General features: G+C 37.2%; 1 protein-coding gene across 5 annotated transcripts in view; it reads left to right on the forward strand.

The window, feature by feature from the left end:
* Positions 1-7,134, forward strand: part of MIER3 (MIER family member 3) — a 39,894-nt gene extending 32,760 nt beyond the window's left edge. For all 5 annotated transcript variants that reach the window (XM_081826856.1, XM_081826857.1, XM_081826859.1 and 2 more), the window contains exons 11-13: positions 2,675-2,802; positions 2,886-3,028; positions 3,134-7,134. In XM_081826856.1, the coding sequence (XP_081682982.1) occupies positions 2,675-2,802; positions 2,886-3,028; positions 3,134-3,591 (729 nt within the window). In that variant the 3' untranslated portion in view covers positions 3,592-7,134. The remainder of the gene's footprint in view (positions 1-2,674; positions 2,803-2,885; positions 3,029-3,133) is intronic.
* Positions 7,135-10,604: the final 3,470 nt, after the last annotated feature.

A 10,604-nucleotide genomic window follows, 5' to 3' on the forward strand; every position in this document is an offset into this window, starting at 1 on the left:
AAGATGTGGACTATCTTTTCATTTGCTTATTTGCCATCTGTGTCTCTTCTTTGTGAGGTGTCTGGTAAGGCCTTTAGCCTATTTTTTAATTGAGTGGTTTGTTGCCTTACTGTAAAGTTTTAAGTGCTCTTTACACATTTTGGATAATAGTCCTTTATCACATGTGTGTTTTGCAACTATTTTCTCCCTCTATATGGCTCTTCATTCTCCTAACAGTGTCTTTTGCAAAGTAGAAGGTTTTAATTTTAGTGAATTTCAACTAATCAAATTTTTTTTACCGTCATGCTTTTAGTGTTACATCTAAAAAGTCATTGTCATCCCCAAAGTCATCTAGCTTTTCTCCTATGTTCTCTCCTAGGAGCTTTATAGTTTTGCATTTCACATTTATGTCTATATTCCATTTTTAGTTTATTTTTGTGAAAGTTGTTAAGATCTGTGTCTAGCTTCTTTCTCTTTCTTTTTCTTTTTTTCTTTCTTTTTTTTGTTTTTGCATATGGATGTCCAGTTGTTCTAACACCATTTGTTTAGAAGGCTATCCTTCGTTGCATCGCCTTTACTCTTTATTAAAGTTAGTTGACTGCATTTGTGTGGTTCTATTTCTGGGCTCTCCATTCTCTTGCGTTAATCTCTCTTTTTTTTGCCAGTAGACCGCTGTCTTGACTACCGTAACTTTATAGTAAGTTTTGAAGTTGGGTAGTGTCATTCCTCCAACTTTGTACTTCTCTCTCAATATTGTGTTGGCTACTCTGTTTTTTTCCCTTTCCATATAAACTTTAGAATTAGTTTGTCACTACTTATCCAGTAACTTGCTGGGATTTTGATTGGGATTGCCCTGAATCTGTAGGTTGAGTTGGGAAGAACTGACATCTTAACAGCCATGAGTCTTCCTACCCATGAATGTGGAATATCTCTCCATTTATTTAGATCTCTGATTTCTTTAATCATGGTTTTATAGTTTTCCTCATGTATGTCTTGCATGTAGTTTGTTAGATTTGTACCTAAATATTTCATTTTTGGGTGCTAATGTGAATGGTACTGTATTTTTTAATTTCAGTATTGGTTTTTCACTGTTGGTATATAGGCAAGCAATTGACTTTTGCATATTAACCTTGTATCCTGCAACCTAGCTATAATCATTTATTAGTTCCATGAATGTTTTGCTGATTCTTGGAATTTTCTATTTAGACAATCATGTCATCTGTGAACAGAGACAGTTTTATTTCTTCCTTCTCAACTTGTATACCTTTTGTTTTTTTCTTGTCTTGCTGCATTTGCTAGACCTTCCAGTAAGATGTTGAATAGTTTAGTGCCTTTTTGTATGTATGAAAACCTAGTGTTTTCTCAAAGATGAGATGAAGTATTTAATTTAATGAGTAGATAAAACATTTTTCAAGAAGTCTGGGTTGTTCAAGTCAAAATAAAACATAAGTTTTGCACAAAAATGACTTATGAAATCTATTCATTTCCTAAATAATTAAGTTCTCCCATTTACCAGACGTTTTAAGTGCTAGAGGTACATCAGTGAATAAGACAGGAAAGGTCTCTATCCCCAGAAAGCCTATGTTTGCCACAAAGACTTAAACTGTATGATGTTTATTGAAATGTATACTTTATTTCTTGGCTTAAAAAGCTTGTTCCTTATGTTATGAACTCATGTCATGCTCACTAATCAGGATAGAGACTCTGAAACTTCTTTATTGGATACTGATTAAGTAGTAGAGAAAGTATTTATTAGATAAGGATACAGAATTTTGTCTGTATGTCTGAACTCATACCTGTAGCTGTATATAGTTTGAGCCCCCCTAGTCTGGATGTGGAGCCACGTTGGCAAGGCTCAGATTTTATTGTTTTGTTGTTGTTTTTACCAAACTCTGTTGGAGAGGTGAACCAAACCCATGTTGAAGGAAAACACCCTGCCGTTAGGTAACAAATCATCTTAAACTGCAGATGCAGTTGCGTGCGACTCCCTTTTCTAAGGGTTCTGCGTCTCTCTTGCATTATGGAACCCTTTGATAATCTGATGAAGCTGCAGCCCTTCTCCCCAGAAAAGTATACCTGCATATAATTTTGGAATTTAATAGATGCCAGTGAATCCCATTCGTGGACCCCTCAGGGTTAAGAAGGACTGCTGCTGCAGTCAGAATCACAGTGAGAGTTCAGTGAGGAAAAGTAAAGGTTGCCACTGTTTTAAGATTTTCAGTAAAGGTGTAAGATCATTTCTGGATATACATTTATTTTATAAATGAATAGATTCTGATTTAAATAACAAACCTTGAACTTTTGAAGGTATCCTTATTATTGAAAATGTAAATGTAATGACATTTTACTATTAAATGTTCAGAATTTATAATTGGGAGGATAGAAAATAAGACCCATGGATTGAAACTACAGTGTTGTTAAAAAAAAAAAAAAGGTGGGGCGCCCGGGTGGCTCAGTCGTTAAGCATCTGCCTTCAGCTCAGGTCATAATCCCAGGGTCCTGGGATCGAGGCCGATTGGGCTCCCTGCTCACTGGGGAGTCCGCTTCTCCCTCTACCTCTGCAGCTCCCCCTGTTTGTGTGGGTGTGCACGCGCCCTCTCTGTCAAATAAACAAAATCTTTAAAAAAAGAAGTTACTGAAAAATGGGTTGGGTCTATTGGTTTCTATTTAAAATTTTAACTTTTTTTTTTGTTAGGTGAGAACTAGAACAGTTGCTGAATGTGTAGCATTCTACTATATGTGGAAGAAATCTGAACGTTATGATTACTTTGCTCAACAGACAAGATTTGGAAAGAAACGATATAACCATCACCCTGGAGTTACGTAAGTACTGTGGGGTTGACTTTAGAGACTTCTGCTTTTAACTGTGATAGGCAGTCTTGAAGTTACCGGGGTATGTTTTTCAGGGACTATATGGATCGTTTGGTAGATGAAACAGAAGCTCTGGGTTCGACAGTAAATTCTTCAGCCTTAACTTCTAATCGACCTGAGCCTCTTCCTGATCAACAGCTGAACATTCTCAACTCTTTCACTGCCAGTGACTTGACAGGTAAAATGAGCATCTTTTTGTGTTTGTTAGCCTAGGGCAAAATTGTGTCGTCTTTGTTTCGTGACATGGGACCACTTCCTTAAACCATTTTCCATTTCTTTTTAGCTCTGACCAACAGTGTGGCAACCGTCTGCAACCCCCCGGATGTGAATTGTTTGGATGATAGCTTTCCTCCACTGGGCAACACACCCCGTGGACAAGTCAATCATGTGCCTGTCGTAACAGAGGAGTTACTCACCCTGCCGAGCAATGGGGAAAGTGATTGTTTTAATTTATTTGAGACTGGATTTTATCACTCGGAGCTAAACCCCATGAACATGTGCAGTGAAGAGTCAGAAAGACCGGCAAAGAGATTGAAAATGGGCATTGCTGTTCCTGAATCCTTTATGAATGAGGTTTCTGTAAATAATTTGGGTGTGGACTTTGAAAACCACACACATCACATCACCAGTGCCAAAATGGCCGTCTCTGTGGCTGACTTCGGCAGTCTGTCTGCCAGCGAGACCAATGGTTTCATCGGTGCCCATGCTCTGCATCAGCATGCCGCTCTTCCCTCTGAGTGACGGGAGCGGGGGGCCCAGAAGCAGTGGGTGTGCAGTACCAATAAACTTGAGGAGAGGGTCAGGTCTGCTTAGTCTTTCACTGGAAGTTTGAACCTTTTCACTATGACATCAGTGATGTCAGTATGTATAGAACTATATCTTGATTTATCAAGAGTATTTTCATTTTTCAGTCCATAAATGTGGAAATGAACTATGATCAGCAGAGTTGGGAACTAAGATTGAACTCTGTGGTGCAGCTTTAAGCTCTGCTTATCTCTTCCTCATCCCCCAGTACCTCTTCTCCACTCCCTTCTTTTTCTATTCTTTTCTGTTCCCCACTGCCCTCACTCCCAGTTTTAAAACCTGTAGACAGAGGCCACCAGCTCAAAACCAGCACAGATGTTCTGAACTGAATGGAGTGGCTTCTTTTCGTGTAAATTCCTTTTGCCGTAATGGATGCAGTGGAATAACAATGTTTACAGGTACCGATCCCAATCCCTGCTCAATGTAGCATTTTTTGGTTTTATTTTCTTAATTAAATAAAAGCAGGGGTAGGTTTCTTTAAACTGCACAAACATGCAAGGATTTTTTTAAAACGGAAACTTCTCTCATGTTATTCAACTAGAGCACTTCAGTTTACAAAACAGCAAGTCCATCTTTATGGAAGCCAGCACGAGGAACTGCGTGCAAATTATGAAGACGCTTGCTTGGATCCTGTTTTAAAATTCTAGACCAGGGCTACCTTACACAGAATCGGTCATTTTACTGTGGGAAGAGTTCTGTGTACCTTCGTTTATTGGCTAAAAATTTGGCATTTGAAGCTGTGGTATTCAGTTGGGGTTTTGTCCACCATTGTCAAGATTATAATTGTGAAAATCATACTGGTCACTGATAATTTAGTTTATCCTGAGGCAACTGACTTGCAGGACACGGTCTGCAAAGCCTAGGATGTTGCCACTCAATGGTTTACATTTTGGGACGCTTCTTAAGTTGTTTGTAGCACTGCAGTTCAAAGTGTTAATATTTTGGAGGGACTTCTAGATTTTACACTTAATGCAGTAGAACCTTGAAGTATATTTAAACTTTTTTGTTTAGCTTGAACAGTTGGTGAGAAAAATGTGAGTTTCTATCTGAAATAGAATGGTACTTTACCACTTTAAGTTTTAAAAAGTGATAGACGTTCAGATGCATCTCAAACTCAGTTTTATTTTTATTCCAGACATCATGAATGAGAAGCCATTGTCCTAAGCTTTGGCCATTTTTGCTCTCTAGATATGCATCTTTAAGTTAAAAGGTGAATTCAAACAATACGTAATACAGTATTAGGGTGTAATAAGGTTTGCTTTTATAGTTCGGTTAAGACAATTTTGCTTTGGGTTTTTTTTTGGGGGGGGCACCGTCTTAATTTCCAATTTCTACTAGTTGTCTTGCTTTGCAAAAAACTTAAATGTTTGGCTGCATTGCTCATATTTGTAAGAATAAGTCGCTTCAAGGTTGTGCTGACGAGTAGATAGGTTGTAGTGACCTTAGTAGTGATGGAAAGGGAGGGTATTTATTATACAAACTGTGAACTGCAATGACATCCTTAGTTTTGGATGATGTGTATTCTTATTTTTTCTTTGCAGCGTTTTAATGAAGATTGCTTTGAAGTGTTTACGCAGTAGTATATTTACTATAAAATTTAGTTTAGCACAGTGGACAAAAGTAGTTAAATTAATAACTTAAAATCAGTCTCTAATTTATACATCTAAAGTCTAGCATTCCTGTATGCACACAGTAAATAATGGGTAGCCTGGGCTCTGTGTTGCTTTCAGATATTTTTATCCAAGTTCTCAGCTTCTTATTGCTGTGGTGTTGTGCTAAACTTTGAACCTTATTTCTTCTGTTAAAAATCAGTATACCTTTTATAATTTAGTAAGATACTGGCCATAATCTTCCATTGTTATAACTTTGATTTTCACTCTGGGTTTACAGTGGCTGGTTTGTCTAAAGTAATTTACACAAAGATGACTGAATGCTAATACCAGTTGCACTTAAATGAACATGCCCATTCTCAGTAGCTGATGCAGTAACATACTCAGTTTATCTATGCATTGCTGGGATCTTGATATAAGATGGAAACAGTGTTTCTTATCTAAAGTTTTGATTATCAGCAAGTTGAATGGACACTTTAGTTATTTAAATAAAGATTTTTGACCAAAATCCAGAAAATGATATGAGAGAAAAATAAATTCCAGCTAAATAGATTTTTAAATGTCATTCTGATTTTAGCCTCTTAGAGAGTGCTAATTAGCTGGTAACGTTTACTTTTAATTCCTTGTTAAAATGAGGCAATAATTTGCAAGATTTTTGTATATATATGTAAATTCTTCATATCTTTTTAGATCTAATTCAATATTTTCTGACTGCTTCTGCCATGTATAAATACCATTTTTGTGCATGTTTGATGTGACATTCATAAATTGTACCACTATGACTTTATCCATGTAAAATAGCTATTTATTGAATTTTCTTTTGAACGCTGGGTTTACTGGGTTGTTTTTTTCCTCCAGTTAAGCATCTTAACAGAGAATTTGTTACTGTTTATTAGAAGAATTGCGTTTGAGAGCATGAAAATTACTGATTTGCAATTTCATGAAGAAACAATAATGCCTTTATTATCAAGTGTTAAGCACAATTCTTATAACAAACTGTGATAAATTCTTTTTTTCTTTTGCCGCATTATTTTCTTATGAACAAACCAAAAATCCATGGTGAGCTGTTGCATTGTTGGCTGATGTATCTTTTATGTACAGGGAATTTGAAGAGGACAGCGGATTCATTTAGAAGTGTAACTGGTGCTGTGATTATAGCAATACTTTACTTTTGTTAGTCGTACTTCATCTTTTCCATGCTAGCTTTTTAAATGTTTAGTTTTCCTCTTGTCATGATCAATTGCTGAATTTACTTGAAGGATGTAGAATACTGTTTAAACAATACTAAAGTGTGTACAATTAGGTCAAAGAATTGTGCAATTGTTTCCTTTTTAATTTTTAAAATTGAGGGTCATAAATATTTGAGAACATCAGATCTAATAGAGCATAGTGATACCATTTAATTTAACCAAAGTCTCTAGTGAATATTTCAACTTTGAATGTAAACTAATGAATAAACCTGACCACCAAGGAGATTGTTTGCCCAGAGTTTCAAAGCACATTGCCTACAAATGGAAATTGAAATAATTTATAAAAATACTGACATTACTATGTTTTTTAAAAAGTTCTTAATTTTTTCACTAAAAGGAGGAAACTATTAGTTTTATTGTTAAATATGGTAGATATTAAAATTCCTCTTAGATGACCAGTGATTCCAGTTGTCCCAGTTTGAAATAAGTACCCTGTGAGTATGAGATTAATTAGTGACAATCACAACAAGTTTTAGTATCAGATGTTCAAGAGGAAGTTGCTATTGTTGCATTGATTTTAATATTTGTACATAAACACTGATTTTTTTGAGCATTATTTTGTATTTGTTGTACTTTAATACCTGGTGTACAGTTCCAGAAATAAAAATCTGGAAATCTTTTTTTTTCTTGGTTCGTGTGAGTATTTGCCATAATTGGATACTTATTTAATAAATCTTAAGCTATAACACATGGGTAGATACTTAACCACTTTTCAATTGGATTTTGCTGTTGTAAATAAGATAGGTAAGTGACAAAGTTGGTAGATAAATTTTCTTTAAATCCTCTACAACAGATTTTCATCTGTACTAAAACAGCTGTCCCAAAGTGAGGCTTGTTACACTTTTAGTTTAATTCAGTAAATATTTATTCAATGTCTTTTATGTTTCAAACACTCTTCTAGGTAACTTTGTCTTTTAGGAAGACATGTTATCTGAAATTTGATCGGATGTTATTATTTGACAGAATATATTTATGGTAAATTAGTCTTCTCCATAGTATTCATAGTTTAGTAGACTCTAGAAATACCTTTAAACCTTCATCTTTTGAAGCTGACAATCTCATCTTAGCCTAGTTTCACAAGTTTGTCCCCCTATTTCATTTGCTCTGAGCAGAGCTTTATCTAGTCCATTCTTTTTTTTTTTTGGTAAGATTTATTTATTGGGGGGAGGGGCAGAAGAAGGGGGAGAGAGAATCTAGTCCATTCTTAATATGCAGTGATCAGATTGCATATAAGGTCCAGATTTTATACAAGGACACGAAGAGGATAAAATGAAAGCAAATACTCTGACTCCTCTGCTTTGGTTACTTGTCTAAAACTACATTCCTTCATGCATAGACCCCACAGAACCTTAATGTGCAGGTCTCTGTGGTGGACACATACACAGAAGTGCCTTCAGGTGGGGACAAGCACCAGTGTTTTAACTCTAGGCAAGAGAGCAGCCGCATACCGTGTGAGACCTGCAGAGTACTTGAGGCTTTTAGGGGAGGGAGGAGAGCCTTGTGGGAGCAGAGCTTCTCGTGACTTGTAGGCCTTACCCTTGTTGGCCATAATTGCCATCAATGATAGGCTTTGAGCTTGCTGCTTCTCTGACTTCTCAAAGAATCTGTAGGTTGGATTTTTCATTATATACACTATGTCCTCATCCCTAGGACATATCGCTGTTTACCATTTCCCACCCAGGTAGGTGTTCTCTGATCCTTTTCCTCTGTGTGTCTGTGGAGACTCTCTGACAAAGCTGGGCACGGGCACGGAATTTGTGGTTCTAGATCAGGAGTGCTCATGTGTTCCTAGGTTTACTACACTAGTTTACATTCATTTTCGAGAGACACACAGGCTGTTGTGTAACTCGGTTTTGATGAGATGTTTATACAGAGGTAAGGCCTGTACTTCACGGAGTTGTTTTCTGGTGTAGAACTCATAAAAGCATTTCAGAATGTCAGAAATGAAATCAGCCATTTATAAATCTAAACAGTTAATCTGGTAAGAAAGATAGATGGTTCTGTTGTAAAATATCTATGTTACATTAAAAAAATTTTTTCACCCTTCCAGTGCAGACCAAATCATGATACTAGGCAAGCTTTATATTCCACCACGAGCATTTTATGAGCAGGAACATATTTTATTCTTTGACTCTCCCAGGGCCCTTCACATAGTAGGTATTCCCTAAAAGCTTGAAGACATAAATTACCCTTCAGCTAATGGTGACTTTGCCCCTAGCTTTATTTTTTATTTATTTTGTTTTTTAAAAATAACTATTTTTTATTATTAATTAAACTAATATTCACATTTGTACCAACCCCCAATCCTGGAGATGACCACACTTTTCCCAACTCCCCTTCTATGCTATCCTGGGTGGGTGCACAGGCGTCACCCTTTGTATTTTTTTTTTTTATTCTCATGTTAATCCCCATTGCCCCTAGCTTTAAAAGAAAAACTTTTTAAGACAAAAATTAACAGAATAAAGAAAAATCCAGATTGAGCAATTGACATTTTATCATATTTGATCTTTTTCTATATAACGTACATTTTTTTTTCCTGAACTAGTTTTAAATTTATTTACATTGCAAGAGTTCAATCCTAAATACCTTAGCCCATCAAATACGTCCAGAGGAGTAGGTATTTCTGTATTTTACTTAAGGTTCTGGGTAACAAGATCTTCTTGGTCAAGTGGTTAAGCAGATTGGCTTTTTTTTTTTTTAAATAAGATTAGTTTCCCTGTTTTCCCTGTTTCTTGGTGACACAAATAAAGGACAAGTGAGGCTGAGAAAAGGAATTGGATTCTGTCACAAATGTACATTTACTATCCATAGATGATAAATCTGATAGAGGAAAAGGAAAGTGTAATGGGAATTTTAAGGGCTGGCAGTTGGGGATTATAAATTTCAGTAGGCTGGTTGGGCAAGGTGAACCAACCATGTGACTCTCTGGGGGAAGGTGAACCAACCATGTGACTCTCTGGGGGAAGACCTCAGCACGCACAGAGAACTAGAACAGAAGCCTGAATTGCGAGTGTGCCCAGCAGGTTCCAGGAGTGGTTAGGAGGCAGATTCGCCTGGGGTAGAATAAGCAGGAGATGAGAGGTAGTGAGTGGGGCGCCTGGGTGGCTCAGTTGTTAAGCGTCTGCCTTCGGATCAGGTCATGATCCTGGAGTCCCGGGATCGAGTCCCGCATTGAATCCCGCATTGGGCTCCCTGCTCGGTGGGGAGTCTACTTCTCCCTCTGACCCTCACCCCACTTGCGCTCTCTTCCTCTCAAATAAATAAATAAAACATCTAAAAAAAAAGGTAGTGAGTGGCTCTATCATATATGTGAAGCACTTGGGCATTTCTTCCACTGTATGAGGAGTAATAAGAGGGTTTTGAGCAGAGGTGGGTCAAGATCTGAGTTACATTTACAAGAACCCTTCTTGGTGATCCATTCTGTAAAGGCAGCAGGAGTGGAAACAGGTAAAGCAATTAGGAGACTACTGAAATTGCAATAAATGAAGTGAGAAAAGCTGTTAATGTAGCAGTTTAGGTGGTCAAAATCTGGTTATAGAGGTTCCACATTAGGATTTGAGGGGTCCAATAAATAACACCCTCCTCTCCATCCAAGTTTGGAACTGAGAATTAGATGCAGGAGTCAGGTTGATGGAGATCAAAGTAAGTATTATGAGTGAAACTCTTTGGGAAAGGTGGCTTCAGAGCTGTGGCCAAGTCAGCTCACTAATACTCCACCTCTGAATAGACTCACTGTCATTGGCTGGGCAGACAGTCCCCAGAGAAGGAACTAGAGGGGTCTGGGCCATGGGTGCCTAGTTCTTCTCCAAAGAGAATCTCATGAAATCACTCTTCCTCCAACAGATGGAGAGAGAGGCCAGGAGCATCACTAATGTCAGCACTCCCCACTGAAATAAGAGAATGGGAATCCGTGTCTTTCCCACCACCACTATCTTCTATTTCCATGCTAAAATCATCTCTCTCACTCTTTTAAACTTTGTGTATGTGTGTGAATGTTCAAGTAAGAGTAAATTCCAATTCCCCCTTACCTAGCTAAAATAATCCTTAAATCACACACACACACACACACACAATTCATGACAACACAACA

The sequence above is a fragment of the Leptonychotes weddellii genome, chromosome 7, assembly GCF_054177405.1.
Source record: "Leptonychotes weddellii isolate Sample4059 chromosome 7, ASM5417740v2, whole genome shotgun sequence".
Classification (NCBI taxonomy): domain Eukaryota; kingdom Metazoa; phylum Chordata; class Mammalia; order Carnivora; family Phocidae; genus Leptonychotes; species Leptonychotes weddellii.